At 37.7% G+C, this 20,731-nt stretch overlaps 2 protein-coding genes across 2 annotated transcripts in view; one reads left to right on the forward strand and one right to left on the reverse strand.

Annotated features, from left to right (window-relative positions):
• Positions 1 to 1,131: 1,131 nt before the first annotated feature.
• rbck1 (RanBP-type and C3HC4-type zinc finger containing 1) lies at positions 1,132 to 9,385 on the reverse strand. The gene is made up of 12 exons (XM_087840995.1): positions 9,106 to 9,385; positions 8,589 to 8,733; positions 8,049 to 8,145; positions 6,342 to 6,540; positions 6,053 to 6,195; positions 5,765 to 5,938; positions 5,129 to 5,289; positions 3,655 to 3,751; positions 3,284 to 3,463; positions 3,094 to 3,192; positions 2,320 to 2,463; positions 1,132 to 2,208 (listed from the first exon to the last, which is right to left on the reverse strand). The coding sequence occupies exons 1-12, from the start codon at positions 9,143 to 9,145 to the stop codon at positions 2,128 to 2,130; spliced, it is 1,560 nt and encodes a 519-aa protein (XP_087697121.1). The 5' UTR covers positions 9,146 to 9,385; the 3' UTR covers positions 1,132 to 2,127.
• A 660-nt stretch (positions 9,386 to 10,045) lies between these two features.
• necab3 (N-terminal EF-hand calcium binding protein 3) overlaps positions 10,046 to 20,731 on the forward strand; it is a 40,124-nt gene continuing 29,438 nt past the window's right edge. The window contains exons 1-2 of the mRNA XM_087840996.1: positions 10,046 to 10,316; positions 14,759 to 14,783. Of these exons, the coding sequence (XP_087697122.1) occupies positions 10,194 to 10,316; positions 14,759 to 14,783 (148 nt within the window). The 5' untranslated portion in view covers positions 10,046 to 10,193. The remainder of the gene's footprint in view (positions 10,317 to 14,758; positions 14,784 to 20,731) is intronic.

A 20,731-nucleotide genomic window follows, 5' to 3' on the forward strand; every position in this document is an offset into this window, starting at 1 on the left:
GAAGATTGTCATATCCTAATAGTTCCCACAATATGGTCATTCACCAAATGCCTAGTAACAGTAAATATCAGAGGTGGAATAAGTAAAATGAAGTGGATATTGTTGTCTTCTTATTAGCAGTATAGCAGACCTGGCTTGTACTGACTGCATTAGTTTTGTAAAATCACTTTGATTTGATAGTTGCTTTTATTCAGTTTGTTTGGAAGGGTGCTCCTTTTAGAGAAGTGCCTGGGCCTTCATATTAATTCTGTCTAATATTTTAGATTTATACGTGATTTTTGCTTGATTTGAGCAGATCCTCCTTTGTAAAGTGATTGAGTGTAGAATTAGTCCAGGGTACCAGATTGGTCCAGTCATTGGCATTAAAATCACATCCTTAAATAGGAGATTTTATTTTAATAGGGTTTCGTTTATTGTCAGTCATTTGAAAACCCACAGTTCTTGTTTCAAATATCAGCCTTGAGTTCTTGCCCCCTACCGGGACACAGAACTGGTAGTCCTCTAAAAACTTCTTAATTGGGTGAAACTCATCAAAGTGATTTTATTTGATGCTTTTTTTTTTTCTATGTGAAGCTGAAGGCTTGATGCTCCAGTGCTGTGCTGTGTTTGATTGGTTTATTGGCCTTGTATTGAGCCTCTCATTCAGCTGGTAAGGGATCTGCAAGCTGACTGAAATGAAGGTGACCTGGCACATGTCCGAGGATGCTCTTATGCTCCTACGAGCTTAGTTGTTGAGCATTGTAATGCAGCACGTATCTGCACTCAGCGGTGTTCATTTATTTTCATTGCACTAAATGATTTATCTGCCTTTTATGTTTATTTTTGTTACTATTCGACTGTCTACTAATGTAAAGTTGTACAACAGAATGCTAATAAACTAGAGTGAAAATGTTTTATGCATTTGGATTCAGGCTTACGTTTTTATTCAGAATATTTTTTATGACTATATAGTGTGTTTTTTCAGGATTTCTCAAATTCAGGTTTTAGCTGCCCTGCTAGACCACATTAGCCTCAATTGTCCTTTGTGACTTCAGTTCTTTAGGCTTCTTAACATATTTAGATTAGTGCTATGGTTCTAATAAGAAATAATAATAAAGGATACAGAAGATGACAAAGTTGAACATCGTCAGATGCTTGAGCTGATCTTAAGCTCATTTTTTAATCTGTTTAAATATACAGTTACATCATAATGTCCCTATTTAAAATACATGGTGCTTCATGACTCAAGACAAAGAATGTAAAGCCTAATAACAAGCTTTAATGCAACATCAAATATAATTTATTTGTAGTAATTTAGTTCCTGTAATTCTTTAGGAATTAATACAGGAATTAGTTGCAGAAAAATACATTATACACATGACACTTTATAGCCATTAAGTGCATTAGAGCAATCTGTTTTTCATTATGAGTACATTCATTCAGTGTAAACAAAAATAAGTCTGATTTGTCGACTGAACAATCCCATAACCAGCCATTTATTTTAATAGCATATCAAACAAAAACAGTAACTTTAAAAAGAAAGTGCTGACAATTTGTATTGGGAAGACCGTAATAGTACTTATAACCACAACTGCCCTGGTGTTTGATAGATAAAATTCTTAGTTGTAAAAAAAATGAATGAAAAATATTGCTATTTATCATCAGACTTTACAGACAAAATAAACAAGAAAGCCCTTATCATGCATCGTTATCGTTGGAGTGCTAATATTATATACTGTATAAGCACAAGGTCTTTTGCATCTTTGTTCAGAAAAGTAAAATGTTACCTCAGTATGCGTGCTCTGATAAATTCTGAGTCGAATCCAAACTCAAGTAAACAACATCACAATTGGCTCATTGAACTAGAAGAAAGCAATAGCGAGAGATAAGAAGGTATTGTGGCAAAAAAACCTCCAAGTATAACTGTTTTCCCCCTCACACTGTACTGACAACAGCTTTTAATACACCTGGATGCATTGCAAGCAAGATAGATGATGAGTTTTGCCCATATACCAGTGAAAGAGAGGGTGAAATAAATCAAACTAACATTAAATCAGAGATGTGAGCACGAGATGTGGTTTGAATTTATCCAGACAGTGTAATCGCTTTCACTGGAGCTTCTAATATGAGTTCATTAGTGTTCTTCCCTCAGTGACAGTTTTGGCAGTTAGGATGACAGGACTGATTATTGACTCGACATCTACATCCACCAGTTATGTCACCGTTGCCCTGTAAAAAAGAAAAGAAAGAAATGAGAACCATGTCTCAGACACACAATACAGAAACCTTTCTGAATATGTTTATCTATCTTAATGCATATATATATATATATATATTTACATTTGGGCCCCATCGAGCTTGTTTAGTGACCCAACAGATTTCTGTTCTGCACATCAAGCAGCAGATCCAGTCACATCCATCTTTTTTCTGGACAATGATGTCACACCGTGGGCATTTCATGGCTTCCCCATTCTGCAGCAGGCTCTGTAGTTGAATACAGTGAAACAGTGTGAAGTAGCCATAGAGGAAAATGCCTGAGAGGGTGATTTTAAAAAGTACAGAAAAACATCAACATAATACAATTTATCCACTCGACTCAAAATCTGAATATAATATGATGATCTAACTTTGCTGTATTCCATAAAGTAAAGCCAACGCCTAAATCCTTGCCATAGCCTGCATATAAAAGATGGACCTAGCCACTGCATGCAACTAAACAGAACAGATACATTTACAGCATGTGGTGAATACCACAAGGTTATTAGACAGGTGTTAAGAGGGCAACAGATCACCACAGATGCTGACTGGAAATTTCTACTCTGAATTTCAGCCTCATTAAGCAGCCATTAATGAAAGAACATTTAATTGTAAAAAAAATAAATGACTGATTGTTCTATGATTTATTTTACAGGGTTAAGATTCTACAAAATTGCCTATTTGGTTTATTTCACTCTGGATAAGAGAAAAATTATAGTCCTTGATAAGAGACAATGTATTATTTTGTTTGTAATGTCATTTGTGTTCTGCTTCTTGATCCACATTGCTTTGCTTTGCCAGCATTCATAGATTTTCACTGTTCAGGGTAATTAACAAAGCACTTTAAAGTTGACTTACCTCCAGCATCTGTTTAGTTTTCTGAGCTGCTTCATCATTCTCTGCTCTTACACGCAGGTCATCCTGGTAGTCCTTGCAATTCATGTCTTTGTGGATGGCCTGAAAAAATATACGTCCTTTACATCTGGTGCCCTCTCTATTACACGAAATGAAACTTTGTTCAGTTAAGGTATTAAAGTAACACAGGTACCCTGCAGAGAATGCAGTTGGTTTCGTCGCAGAGTTCACAGTGAAATTCATTGACTTCATCCTCATAGATGCACCACCCACGACAGTTGGGAGTCTGACAGTGGAAGCTGTGCTCTGAGCGGCTCTCTGCAATGCTCAGACGCAACTCCAGAAACCGCTGGTGTTCCTCTTCCGTGAGCAGCTGGACCCAGGATTATACCATAAACAATAACAGAGACATATGAAGAGTAAGAGATTACATGCTGTATGGCTGTCAACATATTTGCTTCTCTTAAAGTTATTGTCTGTCTTATTTTTTGGGAAAGGTGATGTATGACTGTCAAACACAGACCATGTGAAGGTTAAGGTTGTGTCCCCGTGGCTTCCACTCACCTCTTTGATCTCTCGGTCCAGTAATTTGCTGTCACAGTTGTCAGGACAGGACACCTCAGCATCTTGACTGTTTACTATTGTCCCTTTTAGACACTCCCTGAGTAATCACATACACTTCATTATATACATAAAATATTAAGCACAAAGCACATTTTGCATACACTGACTCTTATTATTCAAAACGAGCATACATTTAATCCCATATGAAACACTGCATATGCATAAAGTTGATATACGCAAAAAAAATGACACATATAGTTAAAATTATAGGAGAAGAAGCTGAAGAAGAAGACATGGCTCAAAAAGATGCTTGAGGGGTACGGAATAAATTAGCTAAAGATTTAAATCCCACTGAAATGTTGTGAGTGAGCCAGGCAGTACATGCAAGAAAACTCACCACCTTAGCCCATCTTGCCGAGCTGGCAGCCCATATGAGAAAGACTATCGCAGGGGCCTAGTTTTCCCCCAGACCATTTCCTGCATATTTCCCCTCTGACTCATACTACTAAAATGCCAAATCTTTTCTGTTTTGTTTTTTAAATAAAGGCTCTTTTTCAAAAGTCAGTTGTAAGTCAAGTGTGTCATGTAACTCCACTGTACAGTTAGTAGTAACAGTAGTAAATGCAATGGCTAGTAGGGGTGGGGGAAAAATTGATACTGTGTAGTATCGTGATATTTTGTTTGCTAATAATGTATCGATACAGGGACAGCAGAAATCGATATTTTGTTACAAAAAAGGTTTTTGTGCTCTGACTTCAGAGCATGTTGATCCTTTTTCTGAGCAAGAATCCTGACATTCCTTCACTGTCCAAACTTTTTTTTGGCAGCAATAAACATGACAGTTTACTTATTTTAATTTAAGACATGTTTTATTTTAATTAAGTTTAAAACTTTTTTATTTAATGTAAAATTATATTTTGTTTTAATTTACTTTCAAATTCTTCAGTTGCTGAAGGGGCTGCATAGTTTTCATAAACTGCATAGTTCAGAATAGCTATAATTGTACCAGATGGTTGCGTTCAGTTAAGTTGGACTAGACTGTAATACAAACCGTTCAGTTTGTCAACAATAAAACTGAAATGAGAGAAAGACTGAGTGTGAGACTTTGATATTAGATAAAATGAATATTGATAAAGTTTACCTTTATGTACAGAATCTGAATATTGCAAAATATTTTTAAAAATTGCAATAATATCGTATCATGTGTTAAGTATTGTGATAATATCGTATCGTGGGATGTATGGTGATTCCCACCTCTAATGGCTAGATTTGTACTGTGAATACAGGCATCAAATTGATGATGACATTAGATGCACTTTGGTAAAGGACGTTCTTGCGAAGGTCTAGCAGCAGGGAAGTTGGGATATGGTATGGGTGGTGTAAAGGTCAATGTTAGCTAATCAGAAAGTGACCAAGAAAGCAGACAGAATTTGATCATTTTTCTGTCATATTACAAAGCTATTTTCTGTCATACCTGCAGAAAGTATGGAGACACTCTCTGAGCACGATGCCCTCTCCTGGCTGCAGATTACAGAAGCAAATTGGACAATCTGCCTCGTTGGCATATGGGATAAGGTTCTGTTCTTCTGTTGCCAACAAGTGCAAATAGTTCTCTTCTCGTTCCTGCCGCTGAGCCTTTATCACAGAGTAGCATGCACAGCAGAGGTTCAGATAAACTGCATGACTCATAAACATAGTAATTTAGCTTTTCCCAAAGATAGAAAATGAAAGCTGAGAAGTTTTATTGTGTCCCTAAAGTCAGCTCTCATTATTCTTTATTGGTAATGTGTGGCAAATCATCTAGGAACAATGTGTAGTTTAAAATGTGGAATTTAAACAAAAAGGTGACACAAAAACAAGATTTAATGAGTTAATTAAACTGATGGTTTTTCTCTTTCTTTCTGTCTGTTTCTTTTATAACAAATATACCGATGTTTTAATATAAACATTACATTTTTCTTTAAAACTTGTCAAGCACAAATCTTATTTCCTATAATATTTCAGGTTTTCCCATGACCCCAGGTGATTAGGGTTATTTCACACATAAATGTGAGACCGTGTTAAAAGGATTTAATTTTAGCTGGGGTTTTTTAACAAGCAGCACTTTTACCTGTTCGTACTGCATCATGGCAAGTGTTTCCTGCTGAATCCTCTTAATCTCCTCCTCATCTGGCTGGTAGATGTCAGGCACAGTGTATTCTGCTGGCCGTTCCCCTCCGCACATCTCACAGCCGGGACGTGTTGGCTTGTTCAGATACGTACACACTGAACAGGCCCATCCCAACTGCATGCACAAAGACATACAATATGTTTACACATCTCTAACACATGCACTACTGTATTTAAACAATTATATGTGCAGGCCCATTGCTAAAGCAGGGTCTAGTTGTGTTCTGACCTGAGGTTTAGGAGCCACAGGAGGCTTGGGTACAGTAGCAGTTCGGTCTCTAGGAGGAAGAGGAGGAGGAACTATCTTCTCACCACCACCTCCTTCCAGACCTCTGGGAAGCAGCTGCAGTGATTGCATCGACTCCATGATACCTAATAATAGATTTTAATTGTATAAAACTTCAGTGCTATTAAACATCAATACGGCATACTTTGCTGATAAAAATCTGTCTGTATTTATCATAGCCAAAGCACTTCTTCTTATCGTTCAAAAGGTAAGACAACTGTTTACTACTTACCATCTATACGTTGTTGCTCCTGGTCCAGGTTGTGCTGATGCCGTGTGAGATGAGCAGCATGGGCAGACCTGATAAACAGGAAAGCCTGGTCTCCACTATTTCGAATCCCATGGCTATATAATGTTTCCTGGTCCTGAGCTAGCCGCTTCCCAATCACCCAGCGCTGCAACAGTGGGTGGAACCCAAGATCTTGGCTGATCTTTGAATATAAAAGAAAAGAAAAAGTAACTCTTCCACTGGAATTTCAATGTGGCTTAACAAAATGCAGTGAAAGTTTAAAGACAATAACATAAGCCAGCTGGTGTACTACCACTTCCTAAAGAGTAATAAACACTTTAATGCATAGAAGACATCAATCTGTATGAATCGGTGCACAACTTTGCTACTGTGTGTATGTGGTAAGGTTACTATAGATCACTAACACCAAACTGAAAACTAAAACTAGATGTGAAAAAACTTTTACTTAACTAACATTAAAAAAAAACATACTAGACTTTGGAAAAATAAAACCAACTGAAATGATTTTGTGAACTCGGAACATAAACTCAAATGAAATAAAAAATAGAAAAGAGGAAACATCCTTAGTTTTAGTATTTATTCGTTTAGTAAAAATGTCACGGCCAGGCGGATCAGCTCTCTCTCTCTCGCCGGGGCGGAACTCACTGTGGATTCACGCCCTCGACAGATGAGACACCTGGGTCTCATTAAGACGATCAGCATTTAAACCAGGAGGCGACTGCTGTTCATCGCTGGATCGTTGTCTACCACGCGTTAGTGAAGCCAAGCTACAGCAAGTCTAGTTAAGAGTATTTTCCTTTGTGCGTCGTACTTAACCCCGTCTCCCTGCCTACAGAGCTTCCTGGATTTTTCCCCGTGTGATTCCCGTGTGGCAGTGTCAGAGTGTGAGCCTGTGATCGTGTGTGTGGATGAGTGCGTGCTTCCCCCCTGGACTTCCCTGGAGACCCCTTCTTCCCTCACTCAGCTGTATATAGCCCCCCCACACCTTCTTGTATATACAACTGGTGAATTGTAAATAAATCCTTCTTGTGAGCATTAGAACCGGAGTCCTGCGCTTGAGTCCTCCTCCAAACCGTAACAAAAACTTTGTTATCACAGCTTGGCTGAGGAGACTTTGATGAAGATGTTTATTAAGACTTTGAATATCTACAAGAATGAGTCAACTGTTTGAAAAACGTTTTGTGTTTTTAAGGTAATAGGATACTTACAATCTTTATAATACTTATAATGACTTTCCTAACTTTTGCCTTTAGCGTATACGTGCTAGACAATAAAACAGTAAAACTAACAGTGAAACTTCTAAAAACATGACTAAAACTGAAATGAGCAAACCCACTCTGGACACTAAGTCTGAAACAAATCTGAATTTAAAATAAAAATAGAAAATAGAAAAGACTGCTCGCTGATAAACATTGATATAAACAATACCGAATTGCATTTAGGGGCAAGGCTTTACTGACAAATAGGTCCATGATACGCTCACTGCATTATTATGAGTGGTGCATAAACATTTTTGGTTATAAGAAAACTTCACAAGTAGCCTTTAATAGATCATAGCTCAGCTTCATTTTAGGTTTTATATGTATAATGTATCATAGGTTGGTAAGAAAATAATGAAGTAAAAAATAATAATAATAAAAGAACAGAAGAAAATTGCCTCTTGTGCTGCGTGTGCTTTCACATCAGTACCTTGTCTTTTAATTGTGCGATTGTCATGCCAGTAGCAACGTCAAGAATCACAGGGATATTGTCTTCTGATTGTCCATCCTCCACTCCAACCTTCAACCTGTAGAACAGGAACAGCAGAACATGTCAGCCCTCTACTATTTTCACTTGAACATTCATGTCCATTCATTCGTGTTCTTATTTTGGTATTTCAAGCATGTAACCACAGACAAACAGTCATATATACCAGTGTGTGAAAGTGTGTGTGAATGGGTGGATGACTGAATGTGTAAAGCGCTTTGGGGTCCTTAGGGACTAGTAAAGCGCTATACAAATACAGCCCATTTACCATTTACCATATATGCATATGTTTTATTTTTTTGGCACTTGGCCTTAATTCTTGTTTACATTGCATGCTTCCAAATTAAAACAGACCCCATCTAAAAATAAAAAGGGGAACTCTTCCCCCATAAACAGCAACGTCTGTGGTATTACTGTCATGGAGGCATTTTAATAAACAGAGAAGTACACACAGGCATATCCCCACACACTGCTGTGTCCCACCTTATGGATTCCTGGGGGTAGATCTGACTGCTGATGGTGACTGACACCGGGACGGAGAGCTGAGTCAGCCTCTGGCACAGTTTAGCTGCTTCTTCAGAGTCCCCGCTGCTGAGGGCTTCAGTCAGAGACCGGGCAAGCTCCTCCGCTTCAGCGCGAGCAAAGAAAGAGGGACGTCACGTGACTTATTGTCAGCATAACTCGTTTTTCTTTAATTCTTCGTATTCTCAATTGATTTCTTTCTATCCTCCATGCCAACATACACGTACGTAGCAATGGTAAATGAACATTACGAAATTGATAGTGGCTTGTCTGTTGATTTGACAATATAAAGCGTTGAGTCTTACCAAAACAACAGTAACACTTTCACAATCTCTACACTAAGAAATCGATAGCAAGCAGTGACTCACACAAAACGCTTTCTGTTTTACTAGGACAGCTCTGAGATCGTATAAAACGCAGTTGTCAAGAAGTATTTGGAGTCTTCATAACAAAATCGAAAGTTAATTGAGCTGCTTACCCTCAGTCGGATCGACCCTCGGTGCCACCTCTGAAGCCATTACTACACGGGAGGTAATAAAATTATTAAGCTGCTTGGCAGCTGTAACGAAACAGAGCTGCCTTTAAAACTATTTCAGGCACTACTTCCTCAGTCCTCATCCGACAGAGCCTTTCCAAGTTCGGCTTAAGGTTAAGAAAGGCAGCTATAGGCCCGAGAAGAGGGCCAAAGAGAGCCAAGTAGAAGTCAGAAGTACTACACTAGCGCTCCCGCTGCGTCGCTTTCTCACTTCTCAGTCCCTGTCAAGTAGAACGGAAAGTGAAACTGACTCAAGCCCAGGAAGAGATATTTTTAAAGGATCGCTTTGGAATTTCTTTCGCTCCACCCCTCGTTGACACTTTTTTGTTCCTCTCTAAATCAGTTAAATGCATTATTTTAAAACTAAAAACCACACGAATAAGTCCAAAAATAAATGAAATCTAATTATAAATTCACCCCCTTTAAAAAACAACAACAACAAAAAAAACCCCATCTGAAATAGTGACTTCTCGCATCCAGCAGATGGCAGTGTATGTCAAACGCTGAACTGTTAGGGTGTTTAAAAAAGCTCATTTTAACATTCAGGTTTTACAACTTTGGACCTAATATTTAATTCAGATTAATTACATTCGCTGTATATTTAACTTAAGAACAATGGAAGCCCTTTAAAATAAGCCCTTTTTATCAGTATTAACAACTCTGGCGATGAACGAGCACTCCGAGGGCAAGTTGGAGTCAGCTCTAGTTTTAATACTGTGTCTTTGCGTTCAAACCGAAAAAATAAAAAGATATACAAAGGGTTATGGGAAGATAAGAAGCTTTAGTGATGATCAGTTTAATCCAGATGCTGATAAACGAGCCAATCACAGCGGCTCCAGCAGGAGGGGCTGGAGGGGCTGTTCAGCTGCGCACCACAAAGTTGCAGAGCGTCCCCGAGTCCCCGCCTGCCTGCTTGCACTTGTCATCTCTCGCACCTGGAGCCCTAATCTCGTCCATACCAACATCTTCATTTCACTTTAGCCTCCTAGACTTCAACAGTTTGATTTAGACGTGTTTGGTTGCGGTCGAAGATGCTGGCTTGTACAGAGATGATCACTATGTGCCTGCAGTCGGCCAAACAGAAGCATCTTCGGGCTCAGCAGCAACAGCAGCCGCCGCACAATGCCGGACAGGGGCTTACTATTTTTCATGATGTGAGTGGATCCGCTCTCTTACTCATGTATTAGTGTTAGTGATGCAACACATTGTTGACGCTTTTGCTTTTCATTAATTTTCTTGTATTTCTATATTAACTGTAAATCTAAATATATTCATTGTTCAAATAATATTAGATTGAATGAAAAAAAAGAAAAAAGAAAAGATCTGGTCTCAGCTGATATAGTGCTGCAAATTTAAATGTGTTTTCTCTCTCCCTCTTATTTACTTATTACTTTCTAGAGAATTTAGTGGAAATGAAAACTGCGTCGTTACAGTATTGTTTATCAGATGTTGTGTGGTGTGCGCCTCGCCATGTACGCGCAGGAAAGTAGGAAAAGCTGCAGCTGCAGCTGCTGTCGCTGCATGATAAAATAAGCTCCCAGTCTGACAGGTTTAGGGACTGCTGGGGGTTCTCCTCTTTTTGTTACGCACAGATGCAAACACAGATGGGCTTTCAGAGGCAATACGTGCATAACAGTGAACCCATTCAATATATATGTATTAAACAAACAAACTAACTAAGTGATCAGATAAAACTTAACTCAAAGATGGTGCTAATGATTTATAATGCGCAGCTTGCCCTAAGTTGTGCTCAAAACAGTAACAGCCTTATTAACCTGCAATGCTGCCATAGAAACCACCATCCAGCTTGTCATCTTGTTAGAGGTTAGCAGACCAGTGATGTTTCCAAATCTGAGCTCTCACTAGCTTGAAGCTTTCCATTTCCCTTTGACTACAGCCTTGTGTAGACAAGGACATTACTTTTGCAGAAATGTCTATTTAAAAGTGTGCACTGTCCCTGAATGGGGTATGTGATTGAAGTGCTTCTCATATTCAGTCTTCGGCCTTGAGCTTTTCTGTTGACTGAGCACTAACACACAAAAAAGACCATTCAGCTTGACGGTTCTATGCTCAAAATATAATTATGCTTAAATTGTTTAAAACACTGTGCGTAGGAGACAGTACTGAATACACTAATAATCAGTCTCAGTCAGAAACGGACATGCTGTCTTGAATTTAAGTGCCATGTTGCTCTGTGCATTGCATTTTTCTCCTCGTTCTTTCTTTTTATTGCTTTCCACCTTTATTTGGTGCAGAAGCACCATGTTCCAAGACTGGAAGCATTCGTAGCTGTAGATTGACCAAATATTCCCCTGGGACAGCTGAGAGATTTTAAGAATTTTAATCTTTTGTGTTGGTTTGACATTTCCATTAGTACAGGTTTAAATCTGCATAAAGATTCTGTGTTCCTAAAGTAAAAGCGAGTAATGTGACTCCTTTGTTATTGCAGTGCTACCTACTGATTTTCAAGTGGTTACGAGACGTACACAACAGAATGACAGGGGACTAATGACTAAATGTGATGGGACTGCTAATTGATTCAGAACATTTTGTAATTGTTTGTAACAATTAAACCGATTTATTATAAAAGCACGTTGCTTGGTTTTCCATGCAACGTATAAGCTTTAATTTGCAGACAGATCTGCACATCAGTGCATCAATGGCAGGATACTGAGCCAGTCACTAACGTTAGAGATGCAAAGATTGCAACAAATCAAAGAAAAAGCAATCCTTTAAAAGTGACTGATTGTGCTAGGGTTGTATGAGGCTGTTTCATCATTGTTGGCTACTCTTCTTAACGTCTTTGTTTTGTGAATGCAGCAGGCCTGCTTTTCTTAGGCTTTCTTGATTCCTGGCACTTATTTCTGCTTCTTCTCTTCTTTTGCTGCTGCTGAGAAAGAAACATATAATATTTTGGATTTTCACAGAAAGTAAATCATCTGGCATTTACTAACAACAAAGCATATTTATTAGGTTTTTTTTTTGTGATGTTATGTTTTTTTTTATTAAGTATTGCACCAAGTGGTGTGAAAGCAGAGCCTGAGATAACCCACCGTCTTAATACCCTCCACCATGACATCAGAACAGCAACACAATGGGAAGCAGGTCTGACCTTTCCTGGGCTTGCTGTAAATGATGCATTATCGTCTCCTGACACCGGAGAGTCAAAAGACACAGCCAAACAACAAACACATTTAACGCTATACCTGATCTCCCTGGAATAGAGGAGGAGTGGAAAATGTTGGCTAGATGGGTCACAGTGCCAAAGTGAAGAAGAACAAGCTGCTGACTGAGATTGTGCAGTGACAGAACCCTAAAGCCGGTACAACATCAAATGTGTATTCATGTAAGATAAGTAGAGTGTTCTGATTGTCCTTTCTACGTGCAATCCAAGTGCAATGTTGCTTTTAATAGGATGAGGAATCAAAAATAGAGCAGCCAGTGTTTCGTGAAGTGAGTCGTTATGACCCGGCTCTTGTTATAAGTCAGGATTGAAGCAGTGGAGAGACAGACAGACACACCGAGGGCACAAGTGCAAACCTTGAGCTTGTTGACCTATAACAAATTAAAACGAGGACCAGATTCTGCAGGATTAATAAACTGTAGGTCAAAACCAATGAGCACGGCAGTTGTGCTGCTTAGCACTGGACATAAATGTCTCAGGGAGTGAAAGAGAATCAATAAAAGAGAACAAATTACAAATCTGTTGTTTTCATTGCAGATCTTGCATTCAAACTCGCTTAATGAAGCTATTGTTTTCTGCTCACCTGAATGACAACCAAGCTGCATACAGCTACAAACGCACACATATGTTTGTTTGTGTGGCTGCATTAATATTTGTGAAATTCTTATTATAGTGCACAGATGAAACTGAAATTGGTTTAAAAATCTAACTTTCATGTTCATATTTTCAAGACACACATCTCAGTGCACAGTAGACTTGAGTTTTATTTGATTTTGTATTCAAACGCTTTGAAAAATATATTTAGCCTTCACAATAGTTACTTTAGTCGCTGTGTTGTGGCTGTGATCTTTCTTTAAATCTAGATCTAAGACCCTGTTTTAACGCTGTTATTTATTGATGGTGTGTTGGTATAGCTTTCTGTTTTGCTTCTATTATATGTTGTTTGGTGAAGCCAAACAGTCCACTTTCTATTTCCTGGACAATAATGTTTTCACTGAGCTAAAGAAAAAAAAAAGAAACGAGTAGATTTTTACATGTTGACCAAAAAGCAACTCCTTTTCTTAAAGCAGCCGCACAGACTTTGCAGGATCAACCCTGAGCTTTATCCTGTTGTGTGGACATTTGTCTTTTGCGTGTCAGAAAACAAATGGCTTTCATCAGTTTTAGTGATTTTTCTACCTTTAGTGAATAATCTATACTGTTGATTTTATCTGATGGGTGTTTTTTTCAGCTTGAGAAGTGGGCTTTGTATAAGTTGCCATTACTGGTGGTTCAAAACTCAGCTAAAAACAAGAAGATTCCATCTTTTTTTAAACTCCATAACAATTACAACAGTAACTACTATCAAACACAGACCAGTTATATATATATATATATATATAAAACAAAATCTGTATTTGTTTTGGGTTTTTTTTTGCTGCAGCTGAGTGATGTGGTGTGTGCAGTCATAGTTTTGTCTTCGTATACTCATCATTGGTGTATTAAATAATACAACTGATGTAAGTGCTCCATCCGCTGCTGTTAATTCAAGCCAGTTTTGTACACGAGAGTCCCCCACGGGGAACAGAATGGAGGAAGCCAAATCTATTAAGATTACACAGCATTGTTTATATACAGCGCAGCATCGTTGTGATTAGACTGATAATCCATGAAATGGCTTCAAACGAACATTTTTACCGCGTTATAAAACTGATACGATGGCTATGTTGAAGTAAGCAAAACAGTAAACTAATGCAGGAGCAGAGCTTTGTTTCTGCTTTTCCTGCTGTCAAATGTTCAGATGCTCATAGTGAAAAATGATTTAGTGAAAGGTGGACTTCTGTGTTGTTTGCAGACAAAGCTGCATGCCAGAGAAAATAAGCTGCAACTGAATCAGATAGTATCTTGTGTTTGGAGTCCCCATTATTTGTGACTTACTGTTACTCTTGCATATTATTGCATACTGTATATTTAACAAAATTGTGTATAATACATATAGCAAATGATTATCCTTCTTACTACCTACCATATTGGCCCTCCTAAGAAATTAATGAAAAAGCATCAGTGAGTCAAACAAATAGAAGATAAACATAGTGTGGCGTTACCGTACAATTATCACTTCTGAAGTAAATGACTGTTTACTTTAGAATGATAATCGTTCAACCTATTTTAGAACTGACACTATCAATTTGCTTTCAACCTAACATGACTCACTCATGCAGAGTATAACAGCCTTCGTAAATGTCCTTCTTCTTGTCATCTTTCTAGTCTGTGCAGCAGGATAAACGAACCGCAGGCGTTAAACATCCTATTGTGTTTTTGACAAACTGCCATGTTTCTTAATAATTTACACCTGCTTATTGCAAGAATCCCTTCAGTGATGCTATGCTAGAAATAAAAAACATCCTCTCCCCCCCTCTTTTTGTTTTCCAGATTTTCCGCAGAGCAGACAAAAACGGTAGGTAAACAGTACATAATAAGCTTGGTGATGAATAATTTGTCACAATGCATGCTTGTTATTTCTCCACATCTTTCCACTTGTTATTATGCCCCAAACAATCTGGATGGAGAAAAAAAAAGGGGGGGGGGGGGGGGGGGGGGAATTTGCATGAATGACTCTTCGAGTGAATCTTCTTTCCTCTGCATGCTTGAATAAGTTTTTCCACCCAATTAAAATGATTCTGAGATTCTGGATTGTAGCCCAAACTTGGAAGAACATGCCACACAAAATAAAGCTTCTTCCTGTCAAACTGCATTGTTTGGGTGCTGCGGGTGCTGTTTACAAATCATTATGAGTCATGTTAACACAGCCGCAGCCAAGATATTTTTTCTAGCAACAAATTTATTGCCGAATGCGTACAGGATAGACTTCGTATTTCAAGATGTTCGTCATAGTTGGACATCTGCACACATACATGCTACCTATGTCTGTGTCATAATCAGTTGTTTGTTTTACTCATTTTACCTCATGGTAATGGCACATTATACCAAGGACTGTGCTACTTCACAATGATACTGTAGCTCCATACTCACTGTCGGTTAGCCGGATCAGTTTGGTCTGAATGCACAGTGAATGCCCCTGTAGATGCCTCCTATGTCACACTGTATAGGGCTCTTAAGGGCACCTTGGGTTTGTAAAATTTGGCAGTGAGAAGATATAAGCATTGCAAGCGCTTACTGTAGTTGTTATTTGTGCCAGTAGCCCCGGGAGACTCCAGCATTAATACATCAATATTATTGGTGCGTGATGTTTAATGCATTCAGCTAATTTTAATGGAATTACTTGTTGTTGTACAGACTTCCCCCTCGGATTGGTTCATTATAGTTTACATGAGCAATTTTCAGGAAATTAGATTGAAGTGAAGCTGTAGCTTATGCAGTATTTGCTCTGGGATTATTAATAAATTAAGCAAACAGACAAAGATGACTGCAAAAGCGGCTGCCGTGTCTCTTGTATGTGTGTACGTCTCTTGTATTACACCAGAGACTTGTTTTGTTGAGAAAAAAATATTTTGTGATTTTGCTAAACTGATATGTGTCATTGTTTCAGATGCAATTTTTCTTTTTTTCATTGAGGCACAAAATGATCCATTTTTATTTTGTGATTGCTTTTGACAGTGCAACAGAAGGCACGCATTTCTTAGTGTGCAAAGAGAGAGCGCTTTTAGATTTAAGATTTATTTACAGAAGAAAATACGTAAAAAGACTGGCTCACATCAACATCTACCATACTGGGATGCATATTGGCATGTATTAAGTGCACAATCGATAATTTTAGGAAAGGCAAAGATGGGTCAGCATTTACATTTTTTAGGCCCTAAAAGTGAAAACATAAATGACAATAACAACAACAACAACAACAACAACAACAATAATAATAATAATAATAATAATGATAACTGTCCTCTTTTTTCTGCTCCAACAAAGCTTTATTTATTTTTGTTAAATCATCTTTGTGTTTTTAAATAAACAGAACATTGAGACCAATGGAGTAATCTCAGTAATATATATTTTGTAAATCAGGTCAATCTAGTTATTTTGTAATCCTTTCTTAAGCTACTCCCTGATTATTGCCCAATAATCAGGGAGTAGCTTAGAGTTTGGAGTCCAAGCTCTAAATAAATTTGTCATGGATGTTGAGGTAATTTGATGCAGGACCTCCAACAGTCAGCCTTGGTAGAGAAATTAGATAAATATTAAATGACTAATTTCCAGCTAAAGATTCTCCTCGAGAGTAAGCATGCTGTTAACCACTGTATCTCATTTCTCTTGTGTTATTATGAAAGGACCTTTGGCTTCCTATCTTACTTTAATTTTCATGCTTTGCTTTTCAGTTTTTAAAGAGCTCTTTAAAAATTATCCTGAATTTCTATCTCAATTGTGACTGAAATGCATTTGTTGTAATTTATCTCCTGAAAACCATCTACTTTATGTAGTTTTTTTTACATTTAATTTTTTCAAGGGAGTTACTTATTCAAACATTTTTGTTATCAGAAATATGTCTACTTACTAAATGGTTTTAAACATTAAGGACTGCACATTTAGTCTGACCTATAATCAGGTAATCAAAAAGTAAACTTTTGCTTGTCTGTTAACATCTCATACTTGGTTTTCTTTTTCTTTACCTCAATTCCAAATATCTTCTTCTGTTTTTGAAATGACATCAATTGAATAGTCTTGGGTATATATTCATTTTTATTGAATGTATTTTATTGTTTTCAATATAGTACAGTATAGCATAGGATAGGATAGGCTAGGATAGGATAATTCCATCCATAATGTAAAATAATACCATTCATCTAACAGAATCAAATGCTTTTTGGCATATAGATTGTCACCAGAGCCCTATGATTAAGAAAAAAAAACATGTACAGCAGGTTCAGCACCCTTATATATTTATTTCTAACATCAGATGAAATAACATGCCAAAGCAAATCAAGAAGAAGTGCACATCAGTAGGACATTATTGCGTATACAGGGTCTACCTCCACACAACAATTACTTCTCAACAGCTCTTAACAATCTCCTGTGGCAGGAATTTTACATTATGAATTGTTCTGTTGCTTCCAGCCAAATGTATTCTCTGTTTCGTTATAATGACAGAAAAACACAAAGAAAATATTCTCTCCTACAACTCCTGCTAGTTATTTTTCATTAGTAATTGAAATATAAATCCCACTGGAATTAGGTGGAGAATATAATATGATGACACCATCAGAATGCACTGAATAATAGAAACGTGGTAGTTACGAAGCACGTCCTGTCTTGGTAAAACTTATAAAGTGTTACTATGGTTACAGTAACAATGATGGATAATAAACTTGAGTAAATAGTTATTAGAATGTCTCTGTGTAAATATCTAAAAAATATTAGCAATATTATAATTCATGTTTAGTTTTGTCTTGGATGTATAATAAATGTACAATATTATTCAATAACTTATATATGGTGTCTTGTGTCATAGCTCATATGGGATAACAATTGTATTTCGATCACACCTGCTGATACAACCTTTTATATAGTATATTTTTATATACTATGCGTTATGTATTTGTTTATAGTTGAGGTGTATTTTAACCCACACCATGATCTTTCCTGGACGTTAAAAACTAGTTTCTGTGCATATGAAGTGAATAATAGAAAATGAGAATAAATGGTTAAAAAAAAGCTAAAATGAGACCGAATATTGGGCACGTTTTGGTTAGACAGAAACCAGATTTAATGAAAAACAAAATCCGAAAGTAGCTCAAGCAGTTACACCTAGTTAAACAGTATGCTGTAAAGACTTTGAAGATAGATATATATATATATATATATATATATATATATATATATATATATATATATAAATAAAACGTTCTCTCCATTACTACTCCGGAAAAGAATAATTTATGGACCTTAATTTGGAATAGCTGTCTAATATAAGAGAAAAAAATCTTATATTTTTTAACTTAAGTTAAAATCATGATTCAAAAGTTTTATACTGCAACTACATCCTGCTTTTAATGACTACTCTGAGACCAATGTGCATGAAATCCTAAGAATAATTTAAATAACCCCAACTTTTCTTATGGAAAAATGTTATTCCTCCATATTCAGCAGATCACACTTGCAGTGTTATGACTGAAGATGAAACCTCATCTTTCTTCTAACATCTGCTCTGCGGTGGATAAGACCTGTCAGCGTTATGCTATTATTGAAGTGGAGAATCAATAGGTTGTTTGTTCTAAAAGCAACTTAAGTTGGAATATGGAAAATATAGAGCAGCTTTAGACTTTCTCACAGGTGGCCAGGTGGAACACATCCTAAGTAGAGCATTTGTGCTAAGAATACCACAATCTGTAATGATGCGGGCATTTTAGTGCATAGAAGTTTACCAAAAGGAATCAAGACCCATCTTTCTTCGTCATGCTTGTTGCTATTGAAGTGATGCATTCATGGGGAATTTATAAACCTCTTAGGAGAGTCTGCAATGTGACTAACCTTTGGAAAGATATGAATGTGCCCTACTTTGTGCCCTACTTTACAGGACGTACTCACTTTCATGTTCTTGTTTACTCTTGTCTTGTGAACACTTTGTTATAGTAATCTGACTTTTATAAACTTAAGTAAAGGAGAAAATGTTATATATGATCAGGCCGTGTCCCATTAGCTTTTTTTTTTTTTTAAAAAGCAGCACTTCTTTCTTTGGAAACATGTTTTTTTACATCTTGAAACTCCTAAGTGATTTTTTTTCTAATGAAGAACAATATATGCATATTGCTTTTGCCCCAACCGTCAGCATGATTTAAAGCCGCTTCCTTTTATAATGGAATTTTCTCCACGACGGAGTGCTAAATGGAGGCTTTAGCTATTTAAATTCTGGTTCACTTTAAAGGGTTGTTTTACACGCTCAGCTTAGAATATTCCCCTCCACATCTCTGTTCAACACATTTGTTGTTTTCAAATGAAACAGCTGCACTGACAACTGCTTCAGTGATAAATGGTTAGAGTGTGTGTTCGGGTCGTGTAATGCACATTCTTTTTACGATTCTCCCTCGTCAGCAAGTTGTAATCCTTGCATAGTTTCCGTGTAGTCTTTTTGTCCTTACTTTCTGAACAGAAATGTCTTATTTTAAAAACACCCTGACTACACGAATAAAAAGTTAAAAGTATCATGCCTCATGTAAAATGCATCGAAGGTATTTTGTCTGTTTCAGGCAGCTCGTGTGTTCTTTAAAACCAGGTCAAAAAACACGCAGACAGTGATTCATTTTGCAGACTGTGGTTTCAATTATTCAACATCAAAGTCATTGTTTGTTCTCTCAAAGTTTGTTCTCTGAAAGCGTTTCTGGACTGGCTGCTGTAAAATCGCATTAACTTCACATTATCTGGAAACATGACCATTACAAAGGCTCAGAAGTCGTGTTTTTTAGGAAGGGAGATCTGCTTAGACACCGTATATGCCAGTGGGCCATGCGTGATTTATTAATTTAAGGACATCAGCTGATACTCGGCTTGTGAATGTTTAGTAGCTAGAGACTGTAGCTGATCTAGGAACAACCTCCTTCTAAACGTCAGTAAGACAAAGGAGTTGATAGTGGACTTCAGCACTAAGCAGGAGAGGAACTACCAGACCCCTGTCATCAACGAGTGCCCAGTGGAGAACGTGGACAGCTTCAAATACCTCGGAGTTCACATCACGCAGGACTTGTCATGGTCCTGTCACATCAACACTGTGGGGAAAAAGGCCCGACAGCGTCTCTACCACCTCAGACGCTTGAGAGACTTCCGACTGAACTCCAAGGTGCTCAGGAACTTTTACTTGTGCACCATAGAGAGCATCCTGACGGGAAACATCTCAACCTGGTTTGGGAACAGCACCATGCAGGACAGACGTGCTCTATAGAGGGTTGTGCGATCAGCTGAGCGCACCATCCGCTCCGAGCTCCCTGACCTGCACTCAATCTACAGCAGGCGGTGCTGGACCAAGGCCAGGAAGATCGTGAAGGATGTCAGCCATCCCAACAACGGACTGTTCTCTCTGTTGAGGTCAGGGAAGCGATTCTGCTCCCTGAAGACCAACACAGAGAGACTGAGGAGGAGCTTCTTCCCGCAGGCGATACGGTCTCTCAATCACACCACCACACAGTACTGACCCACACATATGGTTCTTACACACACACTGGACATTCTGGACTTTGTTTACACTAATTCGATTAGATGGGTGGTCATCTAATCGAATCACTTCATCACTAAATCACTTTAAGCATATTTGCACTGCACAAGACACTTACAAATGTGGATAGCACAAAACTGGACATTATATTTCTTCATTTCCATTTAATACTTGTACAGCTGCTCTTATTGTATATATATATTTATATTTCTTCATACATTCTTATATATTTCTATACTGTTTATTTG

This window comes from Neolamprologus brichardi, chromosome 5 (assembly GCF_056152115.1).
Source record: "Neolamprologus brichardi isolate AB-2024 chromosome 5, ASM5615211v1, whole genome shotgun sequence".
Classification (NCBI taxonomy): Eukaryota; Metazoa; Chordata; class Actinopteri; order Cichliformes; family Cichlidae; genus Neolamprologus; species Neolamprologus brichardi.